The following is a 20251-nucleotide window of genomic DNA, read 5'->3' as shown; positions in this document are numbered from 1 at the left end:
ACCTCCCCCCTCCATCACCCCTTCCCTCCCTCCATCATCCTCACCTCCCCCCTCCATCACCCCTTCCCTCCCTCAATCATCCTCACCTCCCCCTCCATCACCCCTTCCCTCCCTCCATCATCCTCACCTCCCCCTCCATCACCCCTTCCCTCTCTCCATCATCCTCACCTCCCTCCTCCATCACCCCTTCCCTCCCTCCATCATCCTCACCTCCCCTCCATCACCCCTTCCCTCCCTCCATCATCCTCACCTCCCCCTCCATCATTCTCACCTCCCCCTCCATCACCCCTTCCCTCCCCCCATCATCCTCACCTCCCCCTCCATCACCCCTTCCCTCCCTCCATCATCCTCACCTCCCCCTCCATCACCCCTTCCCTCCCTCCATCATCCTCACCTCCCCCTCCATCACCCCTTCCCTCCCTCCATCATCCTCACCTCCCCCTCCATCACCCCTTCCCTCCCTCCATCATCCTCACCTCCCCCTCCATCACCCCTTCCCTCCCTCCATCATCCTCACCTCCCCCTCCATCACCCCTTCCCTCCCTCCATCATCCTCACCTCCCCCTCCATCACCCCTTCCCTCCCTCCATCATCCTCACCTCCCCCCTCCATCACCCCTTCCCTCCCTCCATCATCCTCACCTCCCCCTCCATCACCCCTTCCCTCCCTCCGTCATCCTCACCTCCCCCTCCATCTCCCCTTCCCTCTCTCCATCATCCTCACCTCCCCCTCCATCACCCCTTCCCTCCCTCCATCATCCTCACCTCCCCCCTCCATCACCCCTTCCCTCCCTCCATCATCGTCACCTCCCCCCTCCATCACCCCTTCCCTCCCTCCATCATCCTCACCTCCCCCCTCCATCACCCCTTCCCTCTCTCCATCATCTTCACCTCCCCCTCCATCTCCCCTTCCCTCTCTCCATCATCCTCACCTCCCCCTCCATCACCCCTTCCCTCCCTCCATCATCCTCACCTCCCCCCTCCATCACCCCTTCCCTCCCTCCATCATCCTCACCTCCCCCCTCCATCACCCCTTCCCTCTCTCCATCATCTTCACCTCCCCCTCCATCTCCCCTTCCCTCTCTCCATCATCCTCACCTCCCCCTCCATCACACCATCCCTCCCTCCATCATCCTCACCTACTCCCTCCATTACCCCTTCCCTCCCTCCATCACCCCTTCCCTCCCTCCATCATCCTCCCCTCCCCCCTCCATCACCCCTTCCCTCCCTCATCCTCCCCTCCCCCCTCCATCACCCCTTCCCTCCCTCATCCTCATCTCCCCCCTCCATCACCCCTTCCCTCCATCATCCTCGCCTCCCGCTCCATCCATCATCCTCACCTCCCCCCTCCATCACCCCTTCCCTCCCTCCATCATCCTCACCTCCCCCTCCATCACCCCTTTCCCTACCTCCATCATCCTCGCCTCCCCCTCCATCCATCATCCTCACCTCCCCCCTCCATCACCCCTCCCCTCCCTCCATCATCCTCACCTCCCCCTCCATCACCCCTTCCCTCCCTCCATCATCCTCACCTCCCCCCTCCATCACCCCTTCCCTCCCTCCATCATCCTTGCCTCCCCCTCCATCACCCCTTCCCTCCCTCCATCATCCTCACCTCCCCCTCCATCACCCTTCCCTCTCTCTGTCATCCTCGCCTCCCCCTCCATCACCCCTTCCCTCCCTCCATCATCCTCGCCTCCCCCTCCATCCATCATCCTCACCTCCCCCTCCATCACCCCTTCCCTCCCTCCATCATCCTCACCTCCCCCTCCATCACCCTTCCCTCTCTCTATCATCCTCACCTCCCCCTCCATCACCCCTTCCCTCCCTCCATCACCCCTTCCCTCCCTCCCTCATCCTCACCTCCCCCCTCCATCACCCCTCCCCTCTCTCCATCATCCTCACCTCCCCCTCCATCACCCCTTCCCTCCCTCCATCTCCCCTTCCCTCCCTCCATCATCCTCACCTCCCCCCTCCATCACCCCTTCCCTCCCTCAATCATCCTCACCTCCCCCCTCCATCACCCCTTCCCTCCCTCCATCATCCTCACCTCCCCCCTCCATCACCCCTTCCCTCCCTCCATCATCCTCACCTCCCCCTCCATCACCCCTTCCCTCCCTCCATCATCCTCACCTCCCCCTCCATCACCCCTTCCCTCCCTCCATCATCCTCACCTCCCCCCTCCATCACCCCTTCCCTCTCTCCATCATCCTCACCTCCCCCCTCCATCACCCCTTCCCTCTCTCCATCATCTTCACCTCCCCCTCCATCACCCCTTCCCTCCCTCCATCATCCTCACCTACTCCCTCCATTACCCCTTCCCTCCCTCCATCACCCCTTCCTTCCCTCCCTCCATCATCCTCACCTCCCCCCTCCATCACCCCTTCCTTCCCTCCCTCCATCATCCTCACCTCCCCCTCCATCACCCCTTCCCTCCCTCCATCATCCTCGCCTCCCCCTCCATCCATCATCCTCACCTCCCCCTCCATCACCCCTTCCCTCCCTCCATCATCCTCACCTCCCCCTCCATCACCCTTCCCTCTCTCTATCATCCTCACCTCCCCCTCCATCACCCCTTCCCTCCCTCCATCACCCCTTCCCTCCCTCCCTCATCCTCACCTCCCCCCTCCATCACCCCTCCCCTCTCTCCATCATCCTCACCTCCCCCTCCATCACCCCTTCCCTCCCTCCATCTCCCCTTCCCTCCCTCCATCATCCTCACCTCCCCCCTCCATCACCCCTTCCCTCCCTCAATCATCCTCACCTCCCCCCTCCATCACCCCTTCCCTCCCTCCATCATCCTCACCTCCCCCCTCCATCACCCCTTCCCTCCCTCCATCATCCTCACCTCCCCCTCCATCACCCCTTCCCTCCCTCCATCATCCTCACCTCCCCCCTCCATCACCCCTTCCCTCTCTCCATCATCCTTACCTCCCCCCTCCATCACCCCTTCCCTCTCTCCATCATCTTCACCTCCCCCTCCATCACCCCTTCCCTCCCTCCATCATCCTCACCTACTCCCTCCATTACCCCTTCCCTCCCTCCATCACCCCTTCCTTCCCTCCCTCCATCATCCTCACCTCCCCCCTCCATCACCCCTTCCCTCTCTCCATCATCCTTACCTCCCCCCTCCATCACCCCTTCCCTCCCTCCATCATCCTCACCTACTCCCTCCATTACCCCTTCCCTCCCTCCATCACCCCTTCCTTCCCTCCCTCCATCATCCTCACCTCCCCCCTCCATCACCCCTTCCCTCTCTCCATCATCCTTACCTCCCCCCTCCATCACCCCTTCCCTCTCTCCATCATCTTCACCTCCCCCTCCATCACCCCTTCCCTCCCTCCCTCCCCGGGGCTGGCGGAGGGTGGCCCGGGGCTGGTGATGGTCTGGGGGGGGGGGGGGTGGGAAGCGGCCTGTCCCTCCTCCCTCTCCCTCCCTCCCTCTGTCTGTCTCTCCCCCCTCCCTCCCCCCGGCCGACAGCGCCGCCTTTCCGGGAGCGGGGCCTGAGCGCGGGCGAGGCCGGGCGGGATGGAGGTGAAGGCGGGCGGCTCGGAGCGGCGGTGCCGGCCGGGCTCCGGGCTCTGAGGCCGCCGCCCCCTGCCTCCCTCCCCCCCCCCCTGCGGCCTTGCGGGAGGGACTCTGGAGAGAGCGGGCGCGGGTGAGGCCGGGGCGGGGGCCGAGGCCCGGGCACCATGCTCCGGCAGCTGCTCCACCGGGGCCTCCGGAGCGGCTTCTACCGCCTGGGCTTGCTGATCGGCAACCACCCGGTGCTGTTCGCCTCGGCGCCGGTGCTGCTCTCCATCTTGCTGGGGGCGAGCTTCAGCCGTTACCGGCTGCAGGACGACATGGAGTACCTGTTCGCGCCGAGACACAGCCTCGCCAAGATCGAGCGGAGCCTCGTCAACAGCCTCTTCCCGGTCAACCAGAGCAAGCAGCGGCTCTACTCGCACCTGCAGAGCCCGGGGCCGTACGGCCGCCTCCTCGTCACCCGCCGCAACGGTCACCGCAACGGCGGCCGGAGGCCCGGGCCCGGAGCCGGCAACGGCAACGGCGGCAACCTGCTGGAGCCGCGACACATCCAGCTCATCCTGCAGGTCAGAGCGGAGCTACACCAAATACCCCCTCATCAAATACCCCCTCATCAAATACCCCCTCATCAAATACCCCCTCATCAAATACCCCCCTCATCATCAAATACCCCCCTCACCAAATACCCCCCTCATCAAATACCCCCTACACCATCAAATACCCCCCTCATCATCAAATACCCCCTACACCATCAAATACCCCCCTCATCAAATACCCCCTTCACCATCAAATACCCCCTCATCAAATACCCCCCTCATCAAATACCCCCTTCACCATCAAATACCAGCTCATCCTGCAGGTCAGAGCGGAGCTACACCAAATACCCCCTCATCAAATACCCCCCTCATCAAATACCCCCCTCATCATCAAATACCCCCTACACCATCAAATACCCCCCTCATCAAATACCCCCCTCATCATCAAATACCCCCTACACCATCAAATACCCCCCTCATCAAATACCCCCTTCACCATCAAATACCCCCCTCATCAAATACCCCCATCAAATACCCCCTCATCAAATACCCCCTTCACCATCAAATACCCCCCTCATCAAATACCCCCCTCACCAAATACCCCCCTCACCAAATACCCCCCTCATCAAATACCCCCTTCACCATCAAATACCCCCATCAAATACACCATTCATCAAATACCCCCCCTTCACCATCAAATACCCCCCTCATCAAATACCCCCCTCACCAAATACCCCCCTCACCAAATACCCCCCTCATCAAATACCCCCTTCACCATCAAATACCCCCTCATCAAATACCCCCCTCATCAAATACCCCCTTCACCATCAAATACCAGCTCATCCTGCAGGTCAGAGCGGAGCTACACCAAATACCCCCATCAAATACCCCCCTCACCAAATACCCCCCTCATCAAATACCCCCCTCACCATCAAATACCCCCCTCACCATCAAATACCCCCATCAAATACACCATTCATCAAATACCCCCCTTCACCGTCAAATACCCCCTTCACCATCAAATACCCCCTTCACCATCAAATACCCCCCTCATCAAATAATACACCCTTCATCAAATACCTCCTCCTCATCAAATACCCCCCTTCACCATCAAATACCAGCTCATCCTGCAGGTCAGAGCGGAGCTATCACCAAATACCCCCCTCACCATCAAATACCCCCATCAAATACCCCCTCATCAAATACCCCCTCAAATACACCATTCATCAAATACCCCCTCATCATCAAATACCCCCCTCATCAAATACTCCCCCTTCATCAAATACCAGCTCATCCTGCAGGTCAGAGCGGAGCTATCACCAAATACCCCCCTCACCATCAAATACCCCCATCAAATACCCCCCTCATCAAATACCCCCTCAAATACACCATTCATCAAATACCCCCCATCATCAAATACCCCCCTCATCAAATACTCCCCCTTCACCATCAAATACCAGCTCATCCTGCAGGTCAGAGCGGAGCTATCACCAAATACCCCCCTCACCATCAAATACCCCCCTCATCAAATACCCCTCTCATCAAATACACCCCTCATCAAATACCCCCCCTTCACCATTAAATACCAGCTCATCCTGCAGGTCAGAGCGGAACTATCACCAAATACCCCCCTCATCAAATACCCCCCTCACCATCAAATACCCCCTTCACCATCAAATACCCCCTCATCAAATACCCCCCTCATCAAATAATACACCCTTCATCAAATACCTCCTCCTCATCAAATACCCCCCTTCACCATCAAATACCAGCTCATCCTGCAGGTCAGAGCGGAGCTATCACCAAATACCCCCCTCACCATCAAATACCGCCATCAAATACCCCCCTCATCAAATACCCCCTTCACCAAATACACCCTTCATCAAATACCCCCCTCACCATCAAATACCCCATCAAATATCCCCCTTCATCAAATACCCCCTCCATCAAATACCCCCTCCTCATCAAATACCCCCCCTTCACCATCAAATACCAGCTCATCCTGCAGGTCAGAGCGGAGCTATCACCAAATACCCCCCTCACCATCAAATACCCCCATCAAATACACCCCTCCTCATCAAATACCCCCTTCACCAAATACCCCCATCAAATACCCCCCTCATCAAAAACCCCCCTCATCAAATACCCCCTTCACTAAATACACCCTTCATCAAATACCCCCATCAAATACCCCCTACATCAAATACCCCCATCAAATACCCCCTTCATCAAATACCCCCATTAAATACACCCCTCCTCATCAAATACACCCCTCCTCATCAAATACCCCCTTCACCAAATACTCCTCATCAAATACCCTTATCAAATACCCCCTCCTCATCAAACACTCCCTTCACCATCAAATACCCGTTTCATCAAATACCCCCATCAAATACACCCTTCATCAAATACCCTCTTCACCATCAAATACCCCCATCAAATACACCCCTTCATCAAATACCCCCATCAAATACACCCTTCATCAAATACCCCCATCAAATACACCCCTTCATCAAATACCCCCTCCTCATCAAATACCCCCTCCCCCATCAAACACCCCTTCACCAAATACACCCTTCATCAAATACACCCCTTCATCAAATACCCCCATCAAATACACCCTTCACCATCAAATACACCCCTTCATCAAATACCCCCCTCCTCATCAAACACCCCTTCACCAAATACCCCTTCATCAAATACCCCCTTCATCAAATACCCCTTCATCAAATACACCCTTCATCAAATACCCCCATCAAATACACCCTTCATCAAATACCCACATTCACCATCAAATACCCCTTCATCAAATACCCCTTCATCAAATACCCTCCTTCATCACTACCCACTTTATCAAATATCCCCCTTCATCAAGTACCCCTTCATCACTACCCACTTTATCAAATATCCCCCTTCATCAAATATACCCCCTTCATCAAATATCCCCTTCACCATCAAATACCCCCACCCTTCATCAAATACCCCCTTCACCATCAAATACCCCCACCCTTCATCAAATATCCCCCTTCACCATCAAATACCCCCACCCTTCATCAAATACCCCCTTCATCAAATACCCCCTTCATCAAATACCCCCCTTCATCAAATACCCCCTTCATCAAATACCCCCCTCATCAAATACTCCTTCACCATCAAATACCCCCATCCTTCATCAAATACCCCATTCATCAAATACCCCCTTCACCATCAAATACCCCTACCCTTCATCATCAAATACCCCCACCCCTTCATCATCAAATACCCCCACCCCTTCATCAAATACCCCTGCTTCATCAAATATCCCTGCCCCCTCCCCCTTCATCAAATACCTCCACCCCCTTCATCAAATACCCCCCTACACCATCAAATACCCCCTACACAATCAAATACCAGCTCATCCTGCAGGTTTGAGCGGAGCTATCATCAAATATCCCAACCCTTCTTCAAATACCCCCTACACCATCAAATACCCCCACCCCCTCCCCCTTCATCAAATACCCCCTTCACCATCAAATACCCCCTCATCAAATACCCCCCTCATCAAATACCCCCTTCACCATCAAATACCAGCTCATCCTGCAGGTCAGAGCGGAGCTACACCAAATACCCCCATCAAATACCCCCCTCACCAAATACCCCCCTCATCAAATACCCCCCTCACCATCAAATACCCCCCTCACCATCAAATACCCCCATCAAATACACCATTCATCAAATACCCCCCTTCACCGTCAAATACCCCCTTCACCATCAAATACCCCCTTCACCATCAAATACCCCCCTCATCAAATAATACACCCTTCATCAAATACCTCCTCCTCATCAAATACCCCCCTTCACCATCAAATACCAGCTCATCCTGCAGGTCAGAGCGGAGCTATCACCAAATACCCCCCTCACCATCAAATACCCCCATCAAATACCCCCTCATCAAATACCCCCTCAAATACACCATTCATCAAATACCCCCTCATCATCAAATACCCCCCTCATCAAATACTCCCCCTTCATCAAATACCAGCTCATCCTGCAGGTCAGAGCGGAGCTATCACCAAATACCCCCCTCACCATCAAATACCCCCATCAAATACCCCCCTCATCAAATACCCCCTCAAATACACCATTCATCAAATACCCCCCATCATCAAATACCCCCCTCATCAAATACTCCCCCTTCACCATCAAATACCAGCTCATCCTGCAGGTCAGAGCGGAGCTATCACCAAATACCCCCCTCACCATCAAATACCCCCCTCATCAAATACCCCTCTCATCAAATACACCCCTCATCAAATACCCCCCCTTCACCATTAAATACCAGCTCATCCTGCAGGTCAGAGCGGAACTATCACCAAATACCCTCCTCATCAAATACCCCCCTCACCATCAAATACCCCCTTCACCATCAAATACCCCCTCATCAAATACCCCCCTCATCAAATAATACACCCTTCATCAAATACCTCCTCCTCATCAAATACCCCCCTTCACCATCAAATACCAGCTCATCCTGCAGGTCAGAGCGGAGCTATCACCAAATACCCCCCTCACCATCAAATACCGCCATCAAATACCCCCCTCATCAAATACCCCCTTCACCAAATACACCCTTCATCAAATACCCCCCTCACCATCAAATACCCCATCAAATATCCCCCTTCATCAAATACCCCCTCCATCAAATACCCCCTCCTCATCAAATACCCCCCCTTCACCATCAAATACCAGCTCATCCTGCAGGTCAGAGCGGAGCTATCACCAAATACCCCCCTCACCATCAAATACCCCCATCAAATACACCCCTCCTCATCAAATACCCCCTTCACCAAATACCCCCATCAAATACCCCCCTCATCAAAAACCCCCCTCATCAAATACCCCCTTCACTAAATACACCCTTCATCAAATACCCCCATCAAATACCCCCTACATCAAATACCCCCATCAAATACCCCCTTCATCAAATACCCCCATTAAATACACCCCTCCTCATCAAATACACCCCTCCTCATCAAATACCCCCTTCACCAAATACTCCTCATCAAATACCCTTATCAAATACCCCCTCCTCATCAAACACTCCCTTCACCATCAAATACCCGTTTCATCAAATACCCCCATCAAATACACCCTTCATCAAATACCCTCTTCACCATCAAATACCCCCATCAAATACACCCCTTCATCAAATACCCCCATCAAATACACCCTTCATCAAATACCCCCATCAAATACACCCCTTCATCAAATACCCCCTCCTCATCAAATACCCCCTCCCCCATCAAACACCCCTTCACCAAATACACCCTTCATCAAATACACCCCTTCATCAAATACCCCCATCAAATACACCCTTCACCATCAAATACACCCCTTCATCAAATACCCCCCTCCTCATCAAACACCCCTTCACCAAATACCCCTTCATCAAATACCCCCTTCATCAAATACCCCTTCATCAAATACACCCTTCATCAAATACCCCCATCAAATACACCCTTCATCAAATACCCACATTCACCATCAAATACCCCTTCATCAAATACCCCTTCATCAAATACCCTCCTTCATCACTACCCACTTTATCAAATATCCCCCTTCATCAAGTACCCCTTCATCACTACCCACTTTATCAAATATCCCCCTTCATCAAATATACCCCCTTCATCAAATATCCCCTTCACCATCAAATACCCCCACCCTTCATCAAATACCCCCTTCACCATCAAATACCCCCACCCTTCATCAAATATCCCCCTTCACCATCAAATACCCCCACCCTTCATCAAATACCCCCTTCATCAAATACCCCCTTCATCAAATACCCCCCTTCATCAAATACCCCCTTCATCAAATACCCCCCTCATCAAATACTCCTTCACCATCAAATACCCCCATCCTTCATCAAATACCCCATTCATCAAATACCCCCTTCACCATCAAATACCCCTACCCTTCATCATCAAATACCCCCACCCCTTCATCATCAAATACCCCCACCCCTTCATCAAATACCCCCACCCCTTCATCAAATACCCCTGCTTCATCAAATATCCCTGCCCCCTCCCCCTTCATCAAATACCTCCACCCCCTTCATCAAATACCCCCCTACACCATCAAATACCCCCTACACAATCAAATACCAGCTCATCCTGCAGGTTTGAGCGGAGCTATCATCAAATATCCCAACCCTTCTTCAAATACCCCCTACACCATCAAATACCCCCACCCCCTCCCCCTTCATCAAATACCCCCACCTCCTTCACCATCAAATACAACCCTACACCATCAAATACCAGCTCAGCCTGCAGGTCAGAGCGGAGCTATCAAATACCCCCCTTCACCATCAAATACCAGCTCATCCTGCAGGTCAGAGCGGAGCTATCATCAAATACCCCCTACAACATTAAATACCCCCACCCAAATATCCCCCCGTTTCATCAAATACCCACACCCCCTCCCCCCTTCACCATCAAATACCCCCCTACACCATCAGATACCAGCTCATCTTGCAGGTCAGAGCGGAGCTATCATCAAATACCCGCACCCTTCATCAAATACCCCTTCACCAACTAACCCTACCCCTCCCCTTCAGCATCAAATACCCCCCTTCACCATCAAATACCAGCTCATCCTGCAGGTCAGAGCGGAGCTATCATCAAATACTCCCTAGAGTCATAGAGATGTACAGCATGGAAATGGACCCTTCGGTCCAACCCGTCCATGCTGACCAGATATCCCAACCCAATCTAGTTCCACCTGCCAGCACCCGGCCCATATCCCTCCAAACCCTTCCTATTCATATACCCATCCAGATGCCTCTTAAATGTTGCAATTGTACCAGCCTCCACCACTTCCTCTGGCAGCTCATTCCATACATGTACCACCCTCTGCGTGAAAAAGTTGCCCCTTAGGTCTCTTTTATATCTTTCCCCTATACCCACCTTCACCATCAAATACTCTCCTACACCATCAAATACCAGCGCATCCTGCAGGTCAGAGCTGAGCTATTAAATACCCCCCTACACCTTCAAATACCCCCCTACATTATCAAGTACCCCTCTACACCATCAAATACTCCCCTACACCATCAGATAACCCCCTTCACCATCAAATACCAGCTCATCCTGCAGGTCAGAGCGGAGCTATCTTCAAATACCCCCCCTTCACCATCAAATACCCCCTTCACCATCAAATACCCCCTTCACCATCAAATATCCCCTATACCATCAAATAACCCTAACACCATCAAATACCCTTCTACACCATCAAATATCCCCTACACCATCAAATATCCCTCTTCATCAAATACCCCTCTACACCATCAAGTACCCCCCATGCCATCAAATACCCCCCCCCTTCACCATCAAATACCAGCTCCTCCTGCAGGTCAGAGCGGAGCTATCAAATACCCCCCTTCACCATCAAATATCTCCCTACACCATCAAATACCCTCCTACACCATCAAATACCAGCTCATCCTGCAGGTCAGAGCGGAGCTATCATCAAATACCCCCCTTCACCATCAAATACCTCCCTACACCATCAAATACCCTCCTACACCATCAAATACCAGCTCATCCTGCAGGTCAGAGCGGAGCTATCATCAAATACCCCCCTTCACCATCAAATACCTCCCTACACCATCAAATACCCTCCTACACCATCAAATACCAGCTCATCCTGCAGGTCAGAGCAGAGCTATCATCAAATACCCCCCTTCATCAAATACCCCCACCCCTTCATCAAATACCCCCCTTCACCATTAAATATCTCCCTACACCATCAAATACCCTACTACACTATCAAATACCAGCTCATCCTGCAGTCAGAGCGGAGCTATCATCAAATATCCCCACCCTTCATCAAATACCCCCCCTTCATCAAATACTCCCACCCCCTCCCCTTCATGAAATACCCACATACTGTCCCCTTCATGAAATACCCCCCTTGACCATCAAATACCCCCCTTGACCATCAAATACCCCCCTTCACCATCAAATACCCCCACACCTCATCCTGCAGATCAGAGCGGAGCTATCATCTACTACCCCCATCCTTCATCAAATACCCTCACCCCCTCCCCTTCATCAAATACCCCCTTCACCATCAAATACCCCTCTTCACCATCAAATACCCCCTATTCCATCAAAAACCACCCTTCACCATCAAATACCCCTTTCACCATCAAATACCAGCTCATCCTGCAGGTCAGAGTAGAGCTATCAAATATCCCTTTCATCAAATACCCCCTGCATTAAATACCTCCTGCATCAAATACCCCCATTCACTATCAAATACCAGCTCATCATGCAGGTCAGAGTGGAGGTATCAAGTACCCTTTACCATCAAATACCTCCTTTCACCATCAAATACTCCCTATACCAAACACCAGCCCGTCCTGTAGGTCAGAGCGGAGCTGTTATCAAATACCCCACCATCAAATGTCCCCAACCTTCACCAGCAAATACCCCCTCATCAACATGGAATACCCCTGCCCTTTACCATCAAATGCCCCCTTCATTATCAAATACGCCCTCATCAACAAATACCTCACTTCACCATCAAATACCCCACTTCATTATCAAATAGCCCCTTCACCATCAAATACCCCCTTTGCCATCAAATGCCCCGTCACCATCAAATACCCCCTTCACCATCAAATACCTCTGCCCTTCACTGTAAAATACCTCCACCTTCACCATCAAATACCCACTTCACTATCAAATACCCCCCCCAATCACCATCAAATACCCCCGCCTTCCACCTATAGAGCAAGGGCATTATGGCTGGCTCCTTGTCACTTGCTGGGGCAGCTGCAATGGCGGCCAGGAACCTGCTGGAACCGCAACACATCCAGTTCATCCTGCAGCGACACATCCAGTTCATCCTGTCATCAAATAAACCTTCATCATCAAATACCCCCCCTCATCACCACGCCCTTTACCATCAAATACACCCTACGCCATCAAATATCCCCTCATCAAGAAATACCCCCTTCATCAAATACCATCTCATCCTGCAAGTCAGAGCAAAGCTGTTATCAAATACCCCATCACTATAAAATACCCCCTCCCTTCACCATCAGATACCCCCTTCATTAAATACCCATTCAATACCCATTCATCAACAAATACCACTTCATTATCAAATAACCCCCTCAGCCTGTCGGTCAGAACAGAGCCCCTCATCAAATTGTCTCTTTCTCATTAAATATCCCCATCTGCAAGTCAGAATGGAAACCCTCATCAAATAACCCCTCCTCAAGTTAGCCTCATCCTGCAGGTCATGACAGATCCTACCCATCAAATAACGTCATAACCATCAATTTCCCCCCCCCCCAAAATAATCAAATAACTCCGAAATAGTCAAATGCTTCTGTTATATCAGCTATCCCCTCATTCAACCCATCACACAGCTGCTCATCCCATTGATCATTTTTCTCCTCACTCCGTCAGATACCTCATACTATTAAATACCCCCATTCCATCAATACCCATTTATCATTTCAAATAACCCTTCTTATCAGCTAACCCTAAAACATCAAATAACTCCTAAAACCAAATATCCACACACAATCAAATATTCTCCTGCCACCAAACCCTCCATAAATTCATTTGCCTCCAAATCCCATCAGAAACCCCCATCATCTTCATCCCATCAATTACCCCATGTCATGAAATAATTCCCTCCTCACCTTCACTCCCATATCATCAAATACCTATCTTGTCCCATTTCCTGAAATACCGTCTCATCTATTCAGTTATCCACTCATCCTCTCAAATGCTCCCTTATTGGTTCACATAGCCCTTCATCTAATACCCCTTAGCTCACCACTACCCAACATATACCTCCCATCTTCTCAAATGTCTACTGTTCATCTCAAATACCATCTCATCACTTGTTAATTACCCCCTCATCCCACCAAGTATCCCCTCGACCTCATCATCAGACAGCCTCCACAACATTCTGTACCCAACATTCCCCCATTAAACACTCCATTGCCTTATCAGATACCCTCTCATCTACTCAAATAACCCCTCACTGTCAGGTGTCCCTTCATATTTGTTACCCATTTGCCTTCAGTATCCTATCACCACGTCAGATTTCCTCCTCATCCTCTCAGGTACAACTGTCTTGGATACAATCTCATCTGATCAGATATCGTCTCACCCATTGGATAACCCTTTCATTGTATCAGATATTCCCTCAATCAGTTAAATTACTCTCGCACCCAATCAGACAACCCTTCACCCGTGACAGGTTAGACTCTGGAAGCATGTTTGCACTTGTTGAGAAGTCAAGAACTCAGTCATGATTTCAGAATAGGCAGTTGGCCATTTGGGACTAAGTCAGGAGAAATGTTTTCGCTCAGAGAGCCTTTGGAATTTTCTGCTCCAGGGAATTGCTTACACACAATTCATCAGAGATAAATAGATTTGCTGGATTCAAAAGATACACGGATAATGCAGGAAGGTGCAGTTGAAGCCTCAAAACAGTCACGGTTGTGTTAAATGGTGGAACAGGCACAAGGTGACAAATGGCCTATTCCTCCTAATTCTTATGTTCTTAAGATGTAAATGTTCTCATCAGACATCTAACCTCTTGTTATCAGTTATCCACTAGGTACCAACAAATACCCAGCTTAAATATTTTGTGATATTATCAATGACCCAACCATATAAGATCCAAAATCAACCCATAAACCATACAGTTGAAATCAAATGCTTGTTCTAATGATATGAGATAACAGCCCTGATACTCTCCAAATGTGTATGTAATACTGACTATACTCTCATGAATACTATTCTTGAGAATATCACTCTAATACCACTCCAGTACCATCCAGATATTTAATACTGTCAAGATACATACTCTAATACGATCCAGATATCTGTTCCAATACTGTCAAAATGTTCTTTCAATTACTATCCAGATAGCTGCTCTAATATTGTCAAGATATACTCAGACTAGTGTCATCCAGATACCCACTTTCATATTGTTACTCATACCGTCTGGATACCTGGTCTAATGATATTAAGATAATGTAATACGATCCAAATACTGACAAGATGATTGTGCTAATATCGTCCAGATATGTGCTGTAAATATGTCAATATACTCAAGCTATTACCATCCAAATTCTTGGCCCAATACTGTCACAACACTTGCTCTATTAGCATCTGGATAACCACTGTCAAGATACCCCCTCCAGTACCAACCAGATAATTGCTCACCCACCCCTGACAAGAAATTCAGTCTAATATCATCCAGATACCTGCTCTAATACTGACAAAGTGATCTAATACCATCCAGGCACAGTCTAATATTATAAAGGTACTTGCTCTAATAGCTTCTAATACTGAGAATACTTGTGCTCATACCATAACATACACATTCTAATACTGTCAAAATTCTCAGTCTAATTTCAGCCAGATCTGCACTCTAATACTGCGAAGATGCCTTCTCTAATACAGTCAAGATACTCACTCTGTCAAGAAATTCACTCTTCTACTATTCAGATACCTAGTCTAACTATGACAATAATGTCCAGATACTCGGTCTAATAATGTCAATATTCTCATTCTAATACCAGCCAGCTACCTACTGTCAGGATACTTGATCGGATACCATCCAAATACTGATGAGATGATTGTGCCAGTACTATCCAGATCAAGATACATTCTGTATATGTGTCAATGTACTCAGGCTATTACCATCCAAATTCTCAGCCTGTCACAACACTTCCTGTATTAGCATTCAGATAACTACTCTCGTACCAGTCAAGATATTTGATCCAGTACAATTCAGATATTCACATTAATATTTTCAAGATACATACTCAATACTGTCATGATATTCACTTTAATATCATCCATAGACCCATTCTTATACTGTCAAGATATTTGATCATCTACAGTTCAGATACCCACACGATTGCTGAAATGATATTTGCTCTAATACTGTTAAGATAGGCTAATGCCATCCAGATTCTTGATCTAATACTGTCAAGGAACTCACTTGAATATGATAGACATATCTGCTCTAACACTGTCAAGATACTTCCACCAATACCACCTTCTAGATACTTGGTCTAATATTGTCAAGATGCTCATTGTCCAGAGACCTCTGTACTGTTAAGGTACTTACATTAATACAATCTAGATAATTGGTCAAATAATGACAAGATACTTGTTCTAGTGACATCCAGATACCTGATCGAATGGTCACAATACTTAACATTAATACCATCCAGATACCTAGTCAAATACTGTCAAGATACCCACGGTAACACCATCCAGATACCTGCAGTAACATTGATAAGATACCCACTGTAATACTGTAAAGTTGCTTGCTCTATTAAAATCCAGATATTTGCTCTAATATCATCCAGATACTAGCTGTCATACTGTCAAGATGTTTGATGACTGATGCAAACATGATGGGCCAAAGGGCCTCATTCCATGCTGTAGAATCTCAATGACTCTGAGTATTAGGGTGGAAATATATAGTATGACAGACAGTACCCTGACGGTATTCGAGCTGGTATGAGAGTTGATATCTGGATAGTATTAGAACCAGTCTCACAACAAATTGGAATGGGTATCTGGAAGATGATAGAGAAAATATTTTGACAATATTGGATGGTATCAGAGTGAGTAACTTGTCTGTATCAATACAACGCCTAATAGTCAAGAGTCATAGCGTTTTTACAGCATAGAAAAAGGCAGTTTGGCCCATCATGTCTGCACCAGTCATCAAACATCGATCTATTGTAATTGCATTTGCCAGCACTTGACCTGTATACTATAGTATTTCAAGTGTTAATCTAAATGGCTCTTAAATGCCTCTATCTGTCTTTTAGAGTCAGTTCCAGAAACACACGATCCTCTGTGAGAATTTATTTTTAACAAATCTCCTCTAAACTACCTGCTCTTGCATTAAAATTGTGCCCACTGGTTATTCAGTCCTCTGCTAAGGGGGAAAGCCTCTCCCTATTTATTTCTATGCCCTTCTGAACTTTGTGCACTTTATGCAATAAGGTCCCCCCTCAGCCCTCATTTCTGTCAGGAAAGCAGCCCAGTCTACCTAGTCTTTCATAGCTGAATCACTCCAGCCCAGGCGTTAAACCTGGTGAATCTCTTCTGCATCCTCTCTAGTGCAGTCACATCCTTTCTCTAGTGTGGCAACCAGAACTGCACAGAGTACTTCAGGTTGGCCTAACTAACATTATACATGGTTCCATCATAGCCACTTTGCTCTTGTATTCAGTGCCTTGACTCACAAAAGCAAGTTCCCATAAATCTTGTTTTTTTTATAGATATTTTTATTAGAGATTTAATATTTTTACAAGTTTACAAAAATAAACAAAACTCTCAAATACAAACATTGATATACAATTAAATCAAATATACAATAGCCAAAATTTAACAAAAGAAAAAATACCGAAAAAGAAAAAAAAATAAAACTCAACTGTCTACTAATCTAACCTACAACTAACCAGAGTGTATATTTAAGTCTCTTACGTGCTCGGAATGTGTTAACATCAAATGTAATAAAACCCGTATTCGTGCGGGATTCCTCTCCTAAGGGGCCCCGGACCAGCCAGGTTTGTAATCTCAATTAAATAAAAGCCCTTGTTAGGATAGCCGAAATATCTGTATTTATGTAATTCAAGAAGGGCTGCCATATTTTATAAAATAATTCGGTCTTTCGGTGCACCATATTTGTAAGGAAGTCAAGGGGAATACATTCCATAATTAATCTGTGCCAATTTGAAAGTCCAGGGGGGCCCTCAGCCACCCCGTTTACCAAAATATTTTTCCTTGCACAGAAAGAGAGAATAGAAAATAGTCTCTTCCCGTACATGTCCAGGGAGGGAAAGTTCGAAAAGCCCAAAAGGAGAGATACAGGGTCCACTTTAATTTCCGTTCCTAAAATTTCTGTCGGGGTACTTGCTACTTTAGTCCAATATCTACGGATCTTATGACAGGTCCATAAGCAATGTACAAGAGTGCCCACCTCTATTTTGCATTTGGGACACATTGGAGATGCTCCTGCCTTAAATTTTGCCAATCGAACCGGTGCTATGTGGGCACTATGAAGTATCTTTAGCTGGATAGCCTGGGTTCTGTTACAGATAGTAATTCTTCTAGCGTTTTCCCAAATATCATTCCATGTTTCTATAGAGATTTCTAGTCCCAAATCCTGATTCCGTGTTTTAAGGAGATTATCCATATCTCCCGATACTTCATCACGTAGTAAATGATAAATAGTACTGACGGAAGATACCCCCACTGGTCGCAGGACACTACATTCTCTATCTGATTTATAAAGACTATCTAATAACGTAGTCTTCTTTAGTATATAGTCTCGAATTTGGAAGTATCGAAAGAGGTCTCCATTAGGTAATCCGAATTTCTGACGCAGCTGTTCAAAAGACATCAGGACCCCGAGACATGAGATACCCCTGGATCTCCAGAGTTTAAAAGTGGCATCTGTAAACCCCGGTTGGAATCCCCATGCTCCCACTATCGGTGCATAGGGGGATGTTTTATGTGAATTACCCTCATTTTGCCGCATTATATTCCGAGTCTTAATTGTGTTTAGTATTATAGGGTTTTTACAGTGATCTGTAATGATTTTCCTCTTGTCTGAAAATAAAAGGTTAATAAGTGGATATTTTACTTAAGAGGCCTCGATGTCCAACCAGATTGATTGTGGATCAGACAAGACCCAATCAGCTATATAACTTAATAGGGAACTTAACTGATATTTCCTAAAATCTGGGAAGTCCAATCCTCCCCTTGCCTGTGGAAACTGTAGCTTCTTCAGCTTAATGAGGGGCCGTCTATGATTCTAGATAAAGGAACCCAACCAGCCATATAATTTACGTAGAGCCAGCCTCGGCAGCATCACCGGAAGCATTCTCATAGGATATAGGAGACGGGGCAGGACATTCATTTTAATTAGTGCTATTCTACCCAACCAGGAAATTGGAAGGTGTCCCCATCGCTGGAGGTTCTGCCTTATCCTTTCCAGTAAATGCACAAACTTAGCCTTATACAACTGACCAAATACTGGGGTAATAAAAATGCCTAAATATAAGAAGCCCTCCAAGGACCAACGAAAGGGAAAATGGGATCCATCCACTAAGTGGGGTGTCATAGCAAGGCCAACCATTGGCATAGCCTCCGATTTTGAAAAATTAATTTTATAGCCTGAAATGCGCTAAATGTATTAATAACTTGGATTAGGTGAGGTACGGACATCAGAGGATTACTGAGGAATAGAAGAACATCATCTGCATACAGGGTAATTTTATGTTTACCTGTACCAATCCTCGAGGCCGTTATATTAGGATCAGCCCGTATAGCTTCTGCTAGTGGTTCAATTATTAGCGTAAATAACAATGGCGACAGGGGACATCCCTGATGGCAGCCCCTACCCACATTGAAGCTTTCCGAACCTAATCCATTGGTAACCACAACTGCTTTGGGATCACTATACAATGTTGAGACCCATTTGGTAAACACCTTTCCAACGCCAAACCTTTCCAATGTGTAAAACAAATATGACCATTCAACCCTATCAAATGCCTTTTCCGCGTCTAATGAAACTACTACTCCTGGTATCTTTCCCTGATGGCAGGCTTGAATCATATTCAAAACCCTTCTAATATTATTGGATGATCTACGGCCCTTAATAAACGCCGTCTGATCCTCCTTTATAATATGTGGCAGTACCCTTTCTAGTCTCAATGCTAATGTTTTAGAAAGGATTTTAAAATCTACATTTTGCAAGGATATTGGTCTGTATGATGTACAATCTTCTGGATCCTTTCCTTTTTTAAGGATAAGAGAGATATTTGCCTCTTTCAGCGAAGGCGGGAGACAGCCCTGACTATATGCATCGTTATACATGTCCATAAGTGGACCAGCCAATATTTCTGTAAATTCTTTATAGAATTCAGCTTGAAAACCATCTGGGCCTGGTGCCTTACCACTCTGAAGTTGCCTGATTGCATCAAGTATTTCTTGGGCTGTTAGAGGAGCATTTAGGACCGATACCTGTTCTGGAGTTAGGCCCGGAAAGGTCAAATTTTTTAAAAATGACTGCATCCTCCTAGTCCTGTCTTCACAATCCTGCGATTTATATAACTCAGAATAAAATTCTCTAAAGATCGCA

General features: G+C 48.1%; 1 protein-coding gene across 1 annotated transcript in view; it reads left to right on the top strand.

Moving 5' to 3' along the window:
* Window positions 1–3411: 3411 nt before the first annotated feature.
* ptchd1 (patched domain containing 1) overlaps window positions 3412–20251 on the top strand; it is a 44426-nt gene continuing 27586 nt past the window's right edge. Inside the window, exon 1 of the mRNA XM_087993087.1 lies at window positions 3412–4093. Coding sequence (XP_087849213.1) covers window positions 3692–4093 — 402 coding nt within the window. The 5' untranslated portion in view covers window positions 3412–3691. The remainder of the gene's footprint in view (window positions 4094–20251) is intronic.

The sequence above is a fragment of the Chiloscyllium plagiosum genome, unplaced genomic scaffold (assembly GCF_037043375.1).
Source record: "Chiloscyllium plagiosum isolate Xiang-an unplaced genomic scaffold, Cpla_swu_hap1 HiC_scaffold_12, whole genome shotgun sequence".
Lineage (NCBI taxonomy): Eukaryota > Metazoa > Chordata > Chondrichthyes > Orectolobiformes > Hemiscylliidae > Chiloscyllium > Chiloscyllium plagiosum.
Note: the sequence above shows the minus strand (reverse complement) of the source record. Positions and strands in the feature narration are given on the sequence as shown.